Source organism: Sturnira hondurensis, unplaced genomic scaffold, assembly GCF_014824575.4.
Source record: "Sturnira hondurensis isolate 20B ecotype Veracruz unplaced genomic scaffold, ASM1482457v3 Scaffold0004068, whole genome shotgun sequence".
Classification (NCBI taxonomy): Eukaryota; Metazoa; Chordata; class Mammalia; order Chiroptera; family Phyllostomidae; genus Sturnira; species Sturnira hondurensis.
The window spans coordinates 6,921,485-6,941,752 of record NW_028076699.1 but is presented as its reverse complement, the minus strand read 5'-3'; the positions used below and the strand labels follow the sequence as shown (position 1 = coordinate 6,941,752).

Genomic DNA, 20,268 nt, shown 5'->3' with positions numbered 1-20,268 from the left:
CAATCGACAGACTGAATGCATTCTCTATGAAAATCCCAATGATATTTTTTGCAGAAATAAGAAACTCATTCTAAAATTCATATGGAATCTCTAGGAACCCTGAATAACCAGAACAATTCTGAAAATAATATAGGCCTCAAACTTCCTTTTTTCAAAATGTATTACAAAGTTATAGTAATCAAAACAGTGTGGTACTGGCATGAAACATTTAGACTACCGACACAGGTTAGAAAGCCCAGACACAAACCCTTGCATATATGGTCAAATTATGTTCTACAAGGACGCCAAACCACTCAGTGCAGAAAGAGCAAGTCCTTTCAATAGATGGTGTTGGGAAAACTGATAGTCACATGAAAAAGGAATGAAGTTGGACCTTAAAACATATATGAAATTTAAAACATATATGAAATTTAACTCAAAATGGATCATGGGGGGATGGGTAGAGGTGGGAGAGGGCGTAAGGGGGGATAAAGACTAATAAAAAAATACGATAAAAAATAAATTATTAAAAAATGGATCAAGGACTTGAATATAAGATTTAAAACTATAAAACTCTTAGAAAACACATAGTGGAAAACTACATGACATACACAGCTCTACTTTCTTGCATGTGATATTAAAAGCACAGGCAACAGAGCAGACACAATGAATTACATCAAAACTAAAAAATTTTGCCCTGGCTGGTGTAGCTCAGTGGATTGAGCTCGGGCCTGTGAAGCAAAGGGTCGCCAGTCCCCAGTCAGAACACATGCTTGGGTTGCAGGCCAGGTCCCCAGTAGGGGACACATAAGAGGCAACCACATATTGATGTTTCTCTCCCTCTCTTTCTCCTTCCCTTCTTCTCTCTCTAAAAATAAATAAATAAAATATTCTTTGAAAAAATTTGTGCGCCAATGGACAGTATCAACACAAGAAAAAGGCAACCAATGGAATGGAGAAAATATCTGCAAATCATATGTTTCATAAGTTAAATCCAAAGTATATAAAGAATTCCTACAACTCAATAACAAAATAGCAAACAACCAATATGAAAAATGAACAAAGTACTTGAATAGACATGTCTTCAAAGAAGATTATCTAAATGGCCAATAAGCAAGCACACAAATAGATGCTCTCGACATCACTAATCATTAGGGAAATGTAACTCAAATCAGTGAGATAACACTTGATACCCTTCAGGATGGCTATTACCAAAAAACCAGAAAGTAGTAAGTACTGGTGGGGATGTACAGAGATTGGAACCCTTGGAATGTAAAATGGTACAGCTGCTTCCCTGACTGGTGTGGCTTCAGATGGATGGGTGTCATCCTGCAAAGCGAAAGGTTGCGGGTTCATTCCCAGTCAGGTTGCTTATGAGAGGCAACTGATTGATGTTTCTCTCTCACATTGATATTTATCTTCCTCTCTTTCTCCCTCCCTTCCCTTCTCTCTAAAATTAATTGAAAAAAATTAAAATGGTATAGCTACTATGAACAACAGTATGATAGTCTCTCAAAAAATGAAAAAAGAGAATTACCATATGATCCAGCAGTTTCACTTTGGGGTATATACCCAAAAGAACTGAAACCAGGGACTTAAATAGATATTTGTATACTAATACAAAGGGCAGCATTATTCATAATAGCCAAAATGTGGGAGCAACCCAAGAGTCTACGGAAGTATAAATGAATAAACAAAATGTGGTATGGACATAAAATAAAATATTACTTGGTCTTAATAGGAAAGGAAATTCTCACACATGCTACAACACAGATGAACCTTGAAGACACCATACTTAGTAAAATAAGCCAGTCACAAAAAGATAAATACTGTATGATTCCACTTATGTGAGGTATCTAGAGTAGTCAAATTCATAAATAAATGTGAAGTAAGTAAATACAAAAAGTAAATAAGTGGTAGTTGCCAGAGCCTGGCAGGAGGAATAATGGGGAACTTTTCTTTAATGAGTGTCGAATTGCAGGTTATGACGATAAAACAAGTTCTTGAGATGGGTGGGTGTGATGGCTGAGCAACAATGTGAATGTACGTAACACCACTGAACCATACACTTAAAAATGTTTAAAATGGTAAATGTTATGTTATATATATCTTACCACAATATTTTTAAAAACCCACTTATCAGAACAACATAAACAATATACCCCATCCTCAAGATTTTCACCCACTGGGCTACTATCACATGCTCTGTGAGGAGAGTAATTTATTCACCCATTCATTAAGTAGTATTATGTGCCCACACATGGTTTAATGTTCTTGGACTACATCAGTGAATACAAAGATCCAGGTTCCCTTTATGGAACTTAAAATCCAGTGGAAGAAGATAGATAAAAGAAAAACAAAGTAATTTGTACTGTATGCTGTAAATGAACAGGCAGAATGTAATGTAATTTGTACTGTATGCTGTAAATGAATGTAAATTAGCTGTAATGAAAGAAGAAAGGGTACAGAATAATTGTAAGGTAGGATTGCTGGGATGGATGGTGGTAGTTGTAAATGTTAAATAGGGTGAGTAAGCCTCACTGGAGTGACAGTTTGGTGAAGATCTGTTAGAGGTAATGGAACACATCGTGTGGAGCGATGAAGAAAGATCAGCCCAGGAACAGGGAACAGGGAACAGGGAACAGGCAAGGGCAAAGAGCCTAAGGAATACCAGCCCGTTGTCTTAGCAGTAGCAGAGGACACTGTGGCTGAAGCAGAGTAAGGAAAGGGCATGCTCATTAGAGAGATTATTAGAAAGTTACAGGCCACTGTAAGGCTTTTACTGGATATAACTTGAAGACAGACAGATTTCCTTACAGCTAAGGATAGAGTGATAGAAAAAGAACCACGGATGACTCTGATATTTCAGGTCTTAGCAATATTAAAGATGAAATAACCATAAATTAAGGTGGAGAAAGCTTTAAGAGAAGCAGGTCTGGGAAGGAAGATAGGGAATTCAGTGTTATTGGACATGTTGTGTTAGATATATCTAGCAGATCATTTAAGTGGAGATGCCAACAGGTGGTTGGGTATATGAGTCCAGAGTTCAGGAAAAAAGATGTGGCTAGAGCTATACATCAGCATCTTAATAGAAAGAACCAGCAAAGGAGACATAAGAAATGACCAAAGAGGTCAAAGGAGACACAAGGAATGACCAAAGAGGTCAGTGGAAAACCAGAGCCCTCAGATGCACCCCACTGGGTCCATCTATTACCCCTTCTTTAACCCTGTGGAACAGCTCCACGTGTGAAAACTGAATGAGACCACACATGGAAAAACAGCACATGGAGTGCTACTTATGCAAGTGCTCAATAAATGGTGTCGTCACGGTTAATGAGAATAAATCTTAGCTCCCTCCCAGTGGTATTTATTCTGCCACTTCACCGGAAATGAGCCAGAAACTGGAATTGAAGAAGAACAAAGGCAACAGAAACCTTCTATAGTAAGACTGCAAGCTACCAGTTCAGCTTTAGCCTGACTAATCCTCTCTATATAAGCTTTATCAAAATGTCTGTTTTTTCCTTGAACATGCCTTATATGTCCTGCCTCCAGTCCTTGCTCAGGTTACTCTCTTTGCTTTACATGGTCTCTTTTCATAGCTACTTATTCAAAACCCTAGCCCATTCTTTCAAGGCATACCATAAAAACCACCTCAGCTTTAAAAATCATTCATGATTTAGCCTAACTGGAGGTAAGCGCTTTCCTTTAAATGTTTACAGTTTATTAACCTTTTATTTTATTTTATGTTATCCTTTCTAATTATATAATATCCCTAGCACTATATTAATTCACCAGTTCAATAAGGAGAGTCTAAAAGAGTACACATATTTACAAAAATACATAATTTAACCACTGTTACTACAATAAGCCTTTTAGAAATCATATTTGCTGTCATTCTAAATTTTGGGATAAATTAACACTCTGTACTACATTAAATCTTGTTTTCTACACATCTGCTTTTTACATTCCTCTTCTTGCCACTCAGGCTCTAAGTCAAATTTCAACCTATACATAAACAGCGCAGTGTTAATAAATCTCATCTTGTTACAATTTGTAAAGTATAAGAAATCCACATTGTGAAGGCAATTCTACTTTCTTTCTCTATGTTCATAATACTCAATTTGTTACAATCAACAAATTTGTGTACTGAATAACTTACCCTATTTCCATCTGAAAAATAAGGCATTCTATTTTCAGCATGATATTGAAATATTTACTTGTTTCAGTTTACTTCCCTCTAATTCCCAGCCCTCCTACATAATAGCTGGTCTGTTTTATTTTTAAATGAATAATTAGAAAGAAACAGAGTTAGTTAAGTAAGCTTTTAGATTCTGTCAGACCTAGATTTAAATCTAGGCTTCATTTGGCTCAACTCCAGTAAGCTATAGAACCTTGATTAAGTTATTTGATCTTCTGGTCCTCAGTTTTCTGATCTTTAAATAGGAATACTACTTAAAGGTTATTAAAAGGATAAATGGAAAATTAGATAGCATAAAAAAGCATGAGAATTGGATGCTAAAATAACATTTAGCTTTTGTCTATATTATTACAGGACCAATCCACTATGGAAAGCTATTACTGTAACTTACTGGAAACCACAAATTTTTAAATTTAGGCCAAGATCTGTAAGAGTCAACGCTGACTTTAAACTGGTTTTATATGAAAAAAATTACTAGTTTATACTGATATTGGCTATAGTACATATTCTAGTAAGATCTTCAACATGAACAACAAATGAAATAAATAAGTAGAAAGTGATACTTATACACTTGTCATCATTGTTATTAGTAGTAGATTACAATTGGATGTACCTACGCAATAATTTTAAAGCCATACATACGTAAATAGGACAAATACATTTGGAGACCAAAGAAAGAAACTTAAAAGGGCAATGTTCACTGTTCAAAGAAATTGGTTTACCTGAGTCACTAGCCGCAACAACAACTGTTCCACCAGGAGCAAAAGGATCATTGTATTTCAGTGTTTCTACCTAAATAAATTACACAAAACCATGACTGAGTGAGGCAACATTTCATAGCTGAAACCTCATTGCCATAACAAAGAAATTATTCTTTACAGACTCTGATTCATTAAGGAATACAAGTCATTAGGGAACAATGTTCCCTCCTAATTTGCAATCTTATTAAATCAAAATGATACATAGAACTGCATGAAAGATTATGTACAGTTTACCAAATAAGTATCCGGCAATCCCCTCCCATGAAATTGCCAACACCTCAGAAGTCCTCATGTGCTTCTCCCCAATCACTTCCCCACCCCTCCTATGCAGAGGTAATTATCATCTTGACTTTCATGGTATTCATTTCTTTTTTCTTCATAATTTTGCTACTTGTATAGATGCACACCATTTTAACTTTTTATTTTCAAACTAATTTTAGATTTCTAGAATAGCTGTAAAGATAATACAGAGATTTCCCATATACCCTCCAACCAGCTTTCTCTAACATTAGTATCTTATATAATCATGATACAGCTACTAAAACTCTAGAATTAATACTGGTACAAAACTATAGACTTAACTTGGATTTCACCAGTTTTTCCATTAATGTGTTTTTCCTATTCCAGGATGATATGTTGCATTTAGGATACACGCTATTTTAACTCTTACAGATTGTAGTACTTAATATCAGAAAATGCTACATTTCCATTTTCTATTTGTTATCTAAAAACAATTTAACATTCTTCTCCTTAAAGAAAACATGCACTTGTGCACTGGGTGGAGGACAGGAGGGAGGGGGGCAGAGAGAGAGAGAGAGAGAGAGGGAGATGCCTGCTACTTTCAGATAAGCCATGTATTTGAAACTCTGGATCAAGTTTTAAGGGTGAGTAGCTGCAAAGAGTCGGAACTCTACCAGAAGCCAGTTGTCTTCTCTTTGGTTGCAATCACGGTCAAACAAATTGTCCCTTTAGGAAGACGACTGAACTGTTTATTTCTGGCATATTTGTAAGAGGCCATCCAAAAGCCTTGGCAGACAAGTGAGAGGGGCATGAAAGAATTTTGCAATATTTATCTCCTACTCTGACTCAATCTATTTCCAATCATCAAGAAATTGGAGCCCTTGCTGGTGTGGCTCAGTGGATTGAGCACCAGCCTGCGAACCAAAGTGCTGCCAGTTCAATTCCCAGTCTGGGCACACGCCTGGGTTGCAGGCCAGGCTTCCAGTAAGGGGTGCTCCAGAGGCAACAGAACACTGATGCTTCTTTCCCTCTCTTCCTCCTTTCCCCTCTGTCTAAAATAAACAAAGTCTCTTAAAAAAAAAGAATTTGGATATATAATTGAGTGTCAAAGAACAATGCAGAGCTCAATTTATAAATTCCCAAGTAAAACAAATGTATTTGAAAAGAGAAAAAGAATGCTGAGAATATTATTTCTTTAAAAAAGGATCTGTTAAAACTCTGAGCAGAAAGAATTAACAGTAACGAAGTTTTGGAACTGAATATGACAGTTCTTATTTTAACTGATGCCAATGACATTATTTATAAAACTAGCACACTAGCTTATGCTCTGATTGTATCTGCTGAATGAATAAACAGCAATTGAAGAAAAAAGCTGGTCTGTATAGTAAGTGACTTTCCAAGGTTCCTAATATCGGTGTGAGAGACAGTTACTCACATGATGACCGAAGTCACCAACTATTAATTACTTCTTCTCTTGACTTTGAGATAAGGAAAAACAAGCAGGTGTGGTTTTTAACAATAGCTTACAAGTTTTGTGTACAATTACAGAAAGAAATAGAAAAAACATGCCTGCATGCATGTCAGGTTGAAGTTCTAGTCCTTCATCATACACTGTGAGACCACCTGAAAATGCCACTGGGATAGCAAGGGAAGAAAATGGATGTGTAGCCCAGGAGTAAGTAGCCACAGAACTCTTTATTTTTGCTCAGTTTGATAATTAGGCAATTTAGTACAAAAATTTTTCATAACTAAAATTCATGTTCCAAAATCCTCAAAGAAGGACTTAACTTACTGAAACTGTCTCTCCTGTATCAGCCAACCACCACCCACTTTGGCAGTAGGACTCAGCACCCACACACTAGCTAGGGCAGCAGGAAACGGCAGTTGTTTGGTTTGGTTGTAAAACCATGTCCCTTGGAAAATAGAGACCATCTTGAGGGAACAGAAAAGACTTTTGGGGAGAGACTCAGGACTGAGGCATAATCAGAGGCCTGTTTTTTGTTTGTTTGTTTGTTTTTAAGTAAGATTACAAAAATCTAGAATTTTGGAGCTACAAAGAAATGAAGCTCAATTTTAGACTATAGTGGAGAAGACCTTAAAGATTTTTAATCAAGGTTTGAATTCGGTTCTATCATTTATTAAGTTATTACCACTTAACCTCTCTAAGCCTCATTTACTTTATTTTTAAAGATTTTGTTTATTTATTTTTAGACAAAGGGGAAGGGAGGGAGAAAGTGAGGGGAGAAACATTAATGTGTGTTTGTCTCTCACATGCCCCCTACTGGGGACCTGGCCCACAACCCAGGCATGTGCCCTGAACTGGGAACTGAACCAGCAACACTTCTGTTTGCAGGCCGGCACTCAATCCACTGAGCCACACCAGCCAGGGCTCATTAACTTTATCTTAAACATGAAGATAATAACAGGAGCCTCATAGGATTATCGTGAAGATTAAATGAGGTAAGAGCTTACTTAGCACTATGCCTGGCACATACAATAGATTAGATAAACAGCTACTCTTATATTGCCAATGTGTTGTTTTGTTTTGCTTTTCACGGAGAAATTAAGAGTTGTCAGCAAGGGCAAGTTGCTTTCAAAAACTGGAGAGAAAAAATGAAAAAGTAAGTAGAACAAATGGCAGAAAAAGTTCACCAGTGTAGAGGAACAGGAGACTCTTTTGTTTTTAAATTAGAAAGAGCTGCTTTGGCTTTCTTGCTCTTTAAATGATACAAGTGAAGAATGAGAGGGTAGAATAAGGTAAGTGAAAAGAATTCAGGTTGCAGCCAATTTAAGAAGAATTTGGCAAATGGGTCTACATGGCAAACTATGCACTGTAGGAAAACACAGTATCCAGTAGCCTGTGGAAACCACAAATATTCAGTTACGGAAGCATTTGCTCAGTTTTACATCAATGGAAAATACCAGTTCCTGGCCAAATAGCTCCTTACCAAAGACAGTAAAGAAGCAATTCAAGAATACCAAAACCTATTACCTTTATAAAAAAGTATTTTTTAAAAAAACTTTATTGAATTTATTTGGGAGACATTGGTTAATAAAATTACAAAGCTTTCAAGTGTACAATTCTATAATATACCACCTGAATACTGTATGTGTTCATCACCCAAAGTAAAGTCTCCCCTTTACCCCATTCCACCTGCCTCCCCCACCTTCCCTTTGGTTATCACTATACTACAGTCTCTACCTAAAAGGTTGACTTCTTTTGGAGTCTTCTTTTCCAAAAACTTAATTTTTTTTTTTATTTATAGAGAGAGGTTGAGTGGGAGAGAAACATCAAGTAGTTGTTTCTCACATGCCCCCGAACTGGGGACCAGGCCTGAAACACAGGCACGTGCCCTGACTAGGAATCGAACCAGCAACCTTTTGGTTCACAGGCCAGCACTCAATCCATAGAACCACACCAGCCAGGGCAAAGGAAGTATTCTTAATCTAAGACTATTAAAGATAAAGTTTTTGCTTCAAATGCCTGTCATTCAACTGATCTTTTCTGCATCTGGTATACTTATAAACATGAAAATCCTGCCTCAAAAAATAATCCTCCCAACAAAAATTTTTAAAGAATCTAAAATTATTAAAATTGGATGACAGATACATTAAAGTGTGTTAGAATATTTCATTGTATTACTCTTTTGAATATGTTTAAATATCCATGATATAAAGATTTTGTTTTTAAAGTCTCCAGACAAATAAGCACTTGGCTGATGAATTTGGTTGTGTTCATTTTCTGGGTCCCAGTGTTTCCACTGTTAAAATAGAAACAGCAATGCCTACTTTGCAAGGTTGACGAGGTACAGATCAGAAACAATGAATGTAAAGCACATGAGAAGTAGCTGATCATACGGTGTGTGGTTATTAAATGGTGACTGTTGTACTATGCATATTCTCAAGAGTCTGATATTTAGTAGCAATTTGCATTTCTTTACAAGATTAACATTCCAGATGTGTCTATATAACATAAATGATTTTATTTTTCTAAAACATCACTGTTTTTCCCTTTAAATCGATTTTCATTATTTCAATAATATGTATTAAACATTTCTGAAAACCTTTACTTAAAATTGGTATACATATTTCTAATCATTTATTTTAATATACCCAATGGGACAATATTTGGTCCTTTGAAAAGTAGACTTCATTTTTGGATGGCATAAAGTTATTCTAGTTAATTCCTGTAGGTGATCAAGCTGTGAAATACTGCTCTGAACCAAAAACTAAATGGGTTAAAAGAGACTAAAAATTTTATATGGCCCATCAGAAGTAACCTAAAATAGGATTCTTTCGTCACTGTTTATTTCCAGAAACTCACTCAGAACACTTGTTACCCATTTAACAGTTTCTCCCCCTCACTTACCGATGTGTTACTGCTATTGCTGGCTGCACCGAAAGGGTCGGTGCTGGAGGTGGCAAACGGGTCAGCAGAAGACTGCTTGAAGAAACAGTCAGATGCAAATGGGTCTGAACCTTTGAAAGGATCACCTCCAAATGGATCTAAGAAAATACAGCACAAACATGAGAGATTAAAAATCTATTACACTGGAGTTCCTGTCACCTGAAGGCATGACAACTCCAGTGATAAAAAGACAGTCTGAGTTCCTGAAGAACCTAGGTTAGGTACTTTCTATTATCTCTACTGATCTTTAAAAAAGTGTAAACAGTTCCGTCTAGTTAAACACCTTTAATTAACATTCTTTCCTACTAGTTCACCATTCACCGGAAGGACACCAATTTCCAACACTTAATTATACACAAAGGTCCCCTGCATGCTAGGGTTCATAACATCTCTAAGCGGGTTCTAACTGGGGAGGGGGTACCACAAATTTTGTTTGGGTTTTAATAAAAGCGGTTTTCATCCAGAACACTTATTTTTTTAATTAGCATATAATTTCAAAGGATCTCATTTTAAGACCCTTATTCTATGCTATTGTTAAGTAAAGAAACAACAACAAAACTTTTAAATGTTTCTTCCTCTGAGCTCAAAGGTTACAGCCAATAGTTTGGAACAGCTTTGCAAAGCACAACTAAATGGAACGAAAGATTTGCTTTATTCTGATGCAAAAATCTTAGAAAGCCTGTCTTTTAGTAATTCTTTAAGATGTTTCCTTTTCTTCCATTCAATGAAATAGACTGCAATCGTAGAAAAACAAAAGTTCTAAACCCTGTAGTAGTATAACTTCTTATATTCACCTAATCCTTGACTAGTAAGGAGAAATCAGTGTAAATATTACTAAAAGCATCTAAGTATAAACACTAATGTCATTTTTTAAAAAGTAAAGCTAACAGTTAAGTAAATTCACAAGAATCTATCACTTTTCTCTCTGAAAATGCCAAGCACATACAACATCTCAGAGGGGCATCAGATCTGTTTCAAAACTAAATTTAAAACAAGTGTATTTCCTATAACAAGTCCATTTACTATAACTACCCAACTGTGATCTCTCATTCCTAAATACAACATAAACTTATAATTAAATAGAATCAAATTAAAGCTAAGATGGACCTCAATAATATACTGACCAATTTTCCCAAAAGGATCATCCTTGAAAGGATCACCTGTGATAAAATAAATGAGCAGAAATCAAAATAATAATATTTACTATTGTGGCAGCATTACTTAAAGGTAACTTTAAAACAAAAGCAAAGGTTCTTAAAGCTTGCTTCACTAACTCTGCCTCAAAGTAGCTAACAATAAATGTCACCCACCTTTAGGATGTTTTAAAATAATAGAGTAAAGGAAGAGCAGCAACACATCTCATAAAAGAGGCAAATCTGAATTATAGCCAGCTATACTTCATAAGACAGGCATGAGAGCAGGAATTTTATTAACAAAATCTCTACCCTTCACAACAGTATGCAAAGGGTATTACCATCACTACTTCAAAAATAGACACTGAGCTTCACTGAGGTAAAAAAATTGTCTTATAGATTTAAGCCCAGAAATAAACCTTTACATTCATGATCATTTGATTTCTGACAAGAGCACCAAGACATTAAGTGGGGAAAGGACAGTTTTTTCAACAAATGATGCTGGGACAACTGGACATCCACATACAAAAGAATGAGGGTGGACTCCTATCACACACCGTATACTAAAAGTAATTGAAAATTGATCAGACCTAATTGGAACTGATCAAACTATAAAATTCTTACATGAAAACGTAAGAGCAATCGTTAAGACTTTGGATCTTGGATATGACATCAAAAGCATAAGTGACAAAAAATGAATAAATTAGACTTCATCAAAATTAAGACAACAAAATTCAAGAAAACATTTGCAAATCATATACAATCTATGATTCAGGACTTGTATTCAGAACAAGTAAAGAATGGTAAACAACTCTTACAAGTCAACAGTAACGAGATATACAAATAGCCAATAAACTTGCAGAAAGATGCTCAAAAACACTAGTTGTTAGGAAAATACAAATCAAAACCACAATGAGATACTGCACAACACAAGATGAGCGAACCTTAAAAATGTGCTAAGTGAAAGAAGCCAGACACAGAACACATATTATAAATATAATTACATAAATATGCAATTCTACAGAGAGAAAGTAGATTAGTTCTTACCTAGAGTGGGGGTTTAGGGGGATAATAAGTGACTATCTATCTAATGGTACAGAACTGCTCTATGGGGTGATTAAAAAATGTTCCAAAATCAGATTTTGGTGATGATCATACAACTCTGTGAATATATGAAAACCATTTAATTGATTTAATTGTATATTTTAAAGGTTCAATTTATGTATCTTTTAACACTTTTACATATCTCAATAAGATTTTTTGAAAAAAGTGTTCTAATATCCAGGCTCATTACTGCCATGACTCTGAGCAAGTTATTATATGTGCCTCAGTTTCCCATCTTCAAAATTTATATAAACTGACCTATCAAGGTGATTTAGAAATAAAATGCAAAAAGAGCTTTAGCACTATAGTATTTAACATAATTCACAGCAACACCAGATATTTTATTTTTTTGTTAAATTTTTTATTGTTTTAAGTTTATATTTTTTACTGTTGTTCAAGTACTGTTGTCTCCATTTTCACCCCACCACACCCCCCTGCACCATCCTTCCCCACCTCCCACCCTTGAACCTACCCCCCCTTGGGCTTTGTCCATGTGACCTTTATACTTGTTCCTTGATGGCCTCTCCCCTATTATCCCCCATTATCCCTCTCCCCCTCCCCTCTGGTTATTGTCAGTTTGTTCTTTATTTCAGCATCTCTGGTTGTATTTTATTGTATTTTTTTACATTACTTTTTAGCCTCCTTATACCCCCCACCCCCTAGCAATCAGGTATTTTAATTTATTAAACTTATGTTTCTTCACTAAGACTGCAGGCACCTTAAGGGCAGGGGTCAGGCTACTACTACCCACTACAGCTTCCACTGTTTTAAAAGCGTGGTGTTGGCACTTTCAGTAAAGAATTGCTGGCTGACTTAAAGTGTTCAATCTCCTCTCCTTTTGATCCCTATTCTGAAGAAGAAACATACTCTTATTCACGGGCTCCTAAGACATAATCAAAGGCTTGGTCCTAGGATTTAGTTGCCTAAAAAGGACAAATACCAAAATCTGAGCATATAAAACCTTACTCTCCACTCTACTTTTGTTACATCAAGTAGGCTCTCAAAATTGAAGCCTTAATTCTTATACAATTTATACATTTAAAAGCCTTTTTTGGTAAATCTGTATTATGAAAATAAGAGTACTTACTGCCAACAAAAGGATCAGACTGGAAAAAATCCAAGTTTGTCTCTGCAACTGGATCTGTCAGTGAACTTGATTCTACAGTAAATGAATCTTCCTGAAAATAATTTTCAATAAGAAAAAAAATTTTTAGGGACCAAAATTTAAAAGGTAACATTTTAAAATAAAATAGCATGCTTTGAAAAATCAACTGATGGGAATATAACAAATGTTTTTATGGCATAAAGTTCATTTAACACATTTTTCTTTTCCCTTGGTCTAAAATAGTGTACAACCCTTCTTGGGAAACCTGCAATAAGAACATTTATATGCAAAATTATTTTTACCTCTTTTGAATGACTTTCTCTGTTGAATTCAGGACAGACTTTTTCAGTAACAGCTGCAGTCACCACTTCACTTTCAGCAGTCACACCGGAAGGCAGGGTTTCAGGACTGCTTCTCGTCTACAAAATATCAATGCCACATGGACTAACAATGTATTTTCTACTTGGCAGAGGAAACTGACAAAGGATAACCACAAATTACTAGAAAAGACAAGCAGAACATACACGCTGAGTGACTTGTCCTATACTACTTCTTTGGAAAATGGTACCACCGATCTTCAAATTCACTCAGGTCTTCACTACTTCCCTTTAGTCATTCCTCAGCTGCACTCTCTGTCTTACTGAGTCTACCTCCTGCCTCTTAAATTCCTACCTTCTTTTTCCATGTTCACTTTCACTGTCATCCACTTATGTCATTTCAGGTCCAAATTACTGTAGTTAACCTTTCACTGCTTTTGTGCCCTTCCATTCTATCCTCCTTATAACAGTCAAAGTAATAGATCAAAAATGTCAATCTATTCTTAACCCTTCTGGTTAAAAGTCCTTCAAGGGCTTTCCATTGCTTTCTGGATTTATACCAGTGTATAATAAGGCTTAAGAAGTGGCAGAGACATCCTGGCCAGGTAGCTCAGTTGGGTAGAGCATCATCCCAATATGCCAGGATTGCTGGTTTGATTTCTGGTCAGGGCACATATAAGAAGCAACCAGTGAATGCATAAATAAGTGGAACAACAAATCAATGTTTTTCTCTCTGTCTCTCTTTCTATAATCAATGATTTTTTTTAAAGTGGCAGGAACAATCTCTATTTAATACCACCCTTTGTCTTTGAAGAATAACCTAGTAATTTTCACCTTTGGTGCTTAAAAGAATATTCTATAATGTGTCCAACACTGTGCTGTCTAAATAAAATCAAGTCTGTCCTCTCAAATTTGTGTTCTTATCATCCCACCTGTTCCTGCTTAAGTTCAGGCTAAAACAACCCTCACAAAGACCATTCCAACAGTCTTTCTAATATGTGGTCAGTCCCACCCTCCAATCTACTTCCCACCCTTTATCAAAGGTAAATTTAATCTTGTCCCTTCTTGCTTAAATTCTTAAACAGCTCCTCACTGTAATTTGATAAATTCCCCAATGCTTCAATATAAATCCAAATTTCCTACTCTCTGGCCCTTTTTGACCTAAAAGTGGTCATTTTAATACAGGTATGCATCACAATCACCCAGGGCATTTATTTAAAAATATTGTACCTGGCTCCACCCCAGAAACTCTAGCTCAACAAGTTTGGAGTGCGACTCAATCATCTACATTTTGGTTAAGTACCAAAGGTAGTGCAGGTGCCACAGGAGAGGGCCACATCTCCTATTAACACTCTCCTCACCATCACAAGATAACCTCCAAAAACCACATGACCCTGTGCAGCGCATTTTCTCCCATCTCATACAGACGCTAATGATGTTTTCTCTACCAGGAAGGTACTACCTTCTACTTTGCTTAATAACCCCCTTCTCACTTTGAAGGTCACTTGCACAGTTTTTTCTACATCTTCTCTGAGCCCTTCCAGGCTGCATACCCCACGTCTCCTCTGCTGAAGCCCTTTCGTACAGTGTCGCACTACCCGACTGTGTGCTGCTGAAGGCAGAGTTCGCTTGTCTTTTGTCTCCGTGGCTCTCACACAGAACACAGCAGCTCTCCTGCACTTAGTGCTCTCTAAGTAACTGGTAAATAAGTGTCCTCAACAACAGCAAATAATTACTTTCAGCTTTGGGTGACAGTATTGAAAAACTTTAAAAATGTTATTGTCTATAGAACTACTGTTTTTGAAAACACGATAGATAACAAATAGACCAGTTATAATAATATTTTTAAATTGTTAAAACTCTTAGAACTGTTAGTTCCCACTCTCAAAAGAAAAAAATCTTTTTTCCTCAGATAAAGCAAGGTCACATATGTATATCAGGCATGATGTCAACAAAACTTTGATCTGCACTGATTTTTTTTTTCTGAAGTTGACTATGAAAGTTATGGAACTATTAGACTCACTGGAGACTCCTGGTGTATAGGCTCAGACTCCAGGGTGCTCTGGCCATCCGCATGCTCATTCAGGTTGGCTGTTTCACTGCTGCTGGTGCTGAGGCTGCAATAATCTGTAGCGCCATTTACAAGAATGCTGTGTGGGCTGCTGCACCAGTTTAGTTGATTATTATGACTTTCCAGCTCTTTCATTTCCATCAGTTTCATTTGCATCTGCCAATACAAAGTAGGAGTACAAAACAGAACTTATTACCAAAAGACATGCTGTGGAAAACTGGCTATACCCCTAGACTTGGTAAAGGATAAATCTGCTCCTACAAGGAGAATATACTGGGAATGAAGCATGACTCAAGAGATTTCACTAATTCATCCCAAAAAGTTCTCTTCTTGAAATTCCAGTACATGTGGATTTGCTTTTGTATACCTTTTGAAAGCTCTAAGAATTTTTATTCAAATATCTACATATTAGCAGTCCTTCATAAGGTATAATTTAAAAAAGATGGGTCAGCATATTGGGAAAAAGAGAGCAAAGTGACAGGGCAAGAAATATTTTGTGGTGAAAACTTTAGAAGAGATGAAGTAAGGGAGAGTACACAAGGTTTTGGAGCCATCCACACTGCTACTGGGAAAGACAGGAGTGAAGACAAATCAAATGAGCTCTGGGGTTTCTTATTAATGGGCTAGGGTTCTAGGAAGTAGTCTCTAAATCTAAGCCATTGAGTGCTGAGTAAAAGGCACTCAAATTTTCTTGATCCCAATATCCAAGTGACTTTATACTCCTGGGACAGAGGGTGGAAGTCAAATTTTTTTTAAAGATCTTATTTATTTATCTTTAGAGAGGAAGGAAAGGAGAGAAGGAGAGAAATACCAATGTACAGTTGCCTCTCATGAGTCCCCTGCTGGGAACTGGCCCGCAACCCAGGCATGTGCCCTGACTGGGAATCAATAAGTTTTAACACATACACACGTTGGGGTCCAGTGGCAAGAAAAAAATGCTTATTTACACTAACATCTAAAAAGAAAAATAAATTTATAAATATCTTAAAAAACTGAGGAGGTAGAATCAAAAAATATTTCTTAGTCGAAAGAAATAATCTAATTTTTCATAAAAAATTTATTTTTTAAATGACATTGGAATTCCCTTTATTTATTACCATGCTATGCTTGTTTCTAGCAAACATAGAAAGGAACAATTGATATTTCATAAATCAAGGCTCTGTTCACTTAGCCTTATTTTCTCCCATAAGGTTTTTAAGTTGCTCAATTTGAAATCTGTAATTTATCACAGATCATTCAGAATCCTAACCTGGGGAAAGAACACCATTTTGGATTAGAAGACAAATGTAAATCCAGCTCTGTCACCTCCGAGTCCAGTGATCTTAGAATAACCTCTCCAGGTCTATTTTTCAATCCAAAAGGGAGTAATAACCATCTATTATATGAAGCAAAGATGCATCTGGGAGAACTCTGTAAAATGTAAAGGGCTATCTATGTAAATGATGGACAGCACAGCACACCACACCTCCCACTCCTGTATCAACTTCTTTCCCTTTATTCACTTTCTACTAATCATGCATTCTTAAAAAGTTCAAAGACTTTGGGCTCTTTGATGATAGAGATCACAACTTTTGGTATCAACTTTGCATTTCCAACATCTAGCACAATGACGCAGGCTGAAAGTGCTTAATATATGTTCACTTAATGAACACAAGTACTGTACTGATACATTTAAACAGTGGGCATCAGGAAACATCTATCAAACTGGATACTACACATTTGTAACACGCAGCATACATGTGCTTTGTATAGTTCTAGTACTATAGAGCAGTGGCTTATAAACTTGTTTTTTACTTTACTCCCCAGAAATTTTAGACCCTAACTCAGTAAATACACATGTATATATTGGATGTCTCTCTGTGTATATGTATACATATAAACACATATACAATACAGACACATAGATATAGTTTATATATGATTTTATGCCTACATGTATGCTGTACATACAGTGGTGAAACAAGTTTCACAAAATAATACTTATCCTTACTATACGTAGTACAGTTTGATGTTTTCTATTCTCTATTTAAATTTTTTTATTGACTGTTGATAAATTTTTAAAAAGATTTTATTTATTTATGTTTAGAGGGGAAAGGAAGGAGAGAGGGAGAGAAATCGCAATGCATGGTTGCCTCTGATGCATCCCCTGTGGGAACTGGCCCACAACCCAGGCATGCACCCTGACTGGGAATCGAACCGCAATCCTATGGTTCGCAGGCCCACGCTCCATCCACTTATCATGACTATTGATAAAAATTTTAATACCCATTACAACCTTGCCATTGAAAATTTCTAACATTAACACTAAAATAATACCTATCGGCCCTGGCTGGTGTAGCTCAATGGATTGAGTGCGGGCCTGCGAACCAGAGAGGATTGCAGTTCGATTCCCAGTCAGGGCATATGCCTGGGATGCAGACCAGTTCCCTGCAGGGGACATACAAGAGGCAACCGTACATTGATACTTCTCTCCCTCTCTCCTTCCCTTCCCCTCTAAACATAAATAAATAGTATCTTAAAAAATAATATAATAAAATAATACCTATCATATAGATGAAGTAGTAAGGGGATACACTAGTTTATTAAACAATTCTATTTATTACAGTTTATTCCTACCCTGCTAGTGTGGCTCTGTGGACTGAGGGTCAGCCTGTGAACCAGGGCTGCGGGTTCGATTCTCAGCCAGGGCACATGCCTGGGTTGCAGGTCAGGTCCCCAGTTGGGGAGGCACGTGTGAGAGGCAACCATATACTGATGTTTCTCTCCTTCTCTCCCTCCTTTCCCCCTCTCTCTAGAAATAAATTTTAAAAATCTTATTCAAAAAAAGCATAGTTTGCTTCTCATGATTATTTCTGAGACAATCAGTAGAATCTTGAACAGAATTAGGCACTCTTATGCCTGGCTCTCTCAACCTATGTTCTTCTTGAGTCTCTACATAAACTTAATTGGTATAAAAAAGTAAGTCACGTAATACAATTCTATAAATTGTGTAAGAAAAGCACAATTAACTATTATAATACCTTCAAATTACCTGGATAAAAATAGTATATATCATATAAGTATAATACATAGATTTAAGGTCAGAGGTTCTTTGTTTTTTTTTTCCTGCTGCAAATACTAGGTAAGAAACAGATGAAAATTCAGCAAGTCAGAAAAATTTTCTTCAGTTATTCCCTTTTTTCAGAAAAGTTATAATTTAAGCTTTAGAGAGCAGTGAACATCCCAGGCTAGTTCACTACCAGATCTTCATTTTTACAGGCCCACAGGAATATACTGCCCTCTCTGGGAAAGGCACAGAAGCCACTGAGTAAAATGTAAGAAATAGACATGTTTATTCTTAAGATTTGGAGATCAGATACAATGATACAGTTTCTTCCACAGATACCAAACATATTCTGGCACACTTGGAAGTACACTTTACTGAGGCTATTTTCCTTGTACTGAGTCCTTTCTACTTTTCTTATGTATGCTCCTTCCTTTGAAAGAAATCCCCTTTCAAAAAGTCAAAGAAAACAAAAAGACAAGCCAGAGATTGAGAGAATTATTTGCAAACCAAGTATCTGATAAAGAACTTATATCTAGAATATATTTTTTAAAAACATGTAATTTGGCACTGGCTGGTGTAGCACAGTGGATTGAACACCAGGTTGTGAACCAAAGGATCACTGACTGGTTCAATTTCCAGTCAGAGCACATGCCTGGGTTGAGGGCCAGGTTCCCAGTAGGGGGCACATGCGAGGCAACCACACAGTGATGTTTCTCTCCCTCTCTTCCCCTCTGTCTAAAAATAAATAAAATCTTAAAAAATAAATAAAATAAATAAAAATTAAAAACCATGTATTTAATAAGAACAAAATCCAATTTTAAAAATAGGCAAAAGACTAAAATGGACATTTCATTCAAGGAGATGTATGAATGGCTAATATGCACATGAAAAGATACTTAACATTGCTAGTCATTAATAAATTCAAATTAAGAAAACACGATGAGATAACACATTACACCTACTAGAAAAATGATAATTTAAAAATCAGACAAAAAAGTGTTAGTAAGACTATGGAGAAACTGGAACCCTCAGATACTACTGGTGGGAATGTAAAACAATACAGCCCTATGGAAACCAGTTTAGCCATTTACAGTTGAAAAAAGGGGGTGAGCATGACTTTACAATGTAATTATTCCATACCCAAGAGAAATGAAGACATATGTCTGTACCAAGAATTATAAGCAAATGTTCATACATTATTAATAATGACCCCAAAATAGAAAGACTCCAAATGTCCATTAACTGAGAATGAATAAACAAAATACCTATATACTTTCAATGGAATAGAATGTTGATACATGCTATAACATGGATGAATCTCAAAAAGGCTATAGCTTCAGTTTGTTCAAATTCAAAACAAAAGGAATGGACTATGTCCATGAAACCCACAAATGGAGCCACTTTAAGTGGAGCTGGGGTTGCCATGCCAGAGGTAATGCTTTGGCACATCCTATGCCTCAAACTTCTGGGCAAAATAACCTTTGGAAAGGGCCTAAGACAACACTGCCCCAAAGAACTGTTTGCAAAGATAACAAGAATGCAGATACTATGACTACTGGGCTGAAAATTTAAAACAATGTTTAGAATTAACATCACAGCGTTGTTATCTGCACCACTAAAAATGCTTTCCTTCTGTTGATGTAATTGCTCTCCTTTCCCTTCTCAGAAGTACCCATTGTCTCCTACCAAGAACACTCTATGGGCTTCTGCCTAAATTGGTGTGTCCCAAACAGCTATTCTATTGATCTCAGGTAAACTTTTTTGCCTCTCACTTTGAAAGGCCCTTTTATTTTTAAGTTCACAGCTATATGATCTCTATGCTCCTATCAACCATCTTGCTTTCTACTGTTCTATAAAATATTCTCCATTCAGGAAGGCCTAGAAATAACAAAGCAAAGGGTCTATC

General features: G+C 36.2%; 1 protein-coding gene across 2 annotated transcripts in view; it reads right to left on the bottom strand.

The window, feature by feature from the left end:
• EPS15 (epidermal growth factor receptor pathway substrate 15) overlaps positions 1–20,268 on the bottom strand; it is a 131,425-nt gene that overhangs the window by 16,728 nt on the left and 94,429 nt on the right. For both annotated transcript variants that reach the window (XM_037043305.1, XM_037043304.1), the window contains exons 16-21: positions 15,269–15,472; positions 13,231–13,347; positions 12,911–13,001; positions 10,711–10,746; positions 9,548–9,684; positions 4,900–4,969 (exon numbers count right to left, since the gene is read on the bottom strand). In XM_037043305.1, coding sequence (XP_036899200.1) covers positions 4,900–4,969; positions 9,548–9,684; positions 10,711–10,746; positions 12,911–13,001; positions 13,231–13,347; positions 15,269–15,472 — 655 coding nt within the window. The remainder of the gene's footprint in view (positions 1–4,899; positions 4,970–9,547; positions 9,685–10,710; positions 10,747–12,910; positions 13,002–13,230; positions 13,348–15,268; positions 15,473–20,268) is intronic.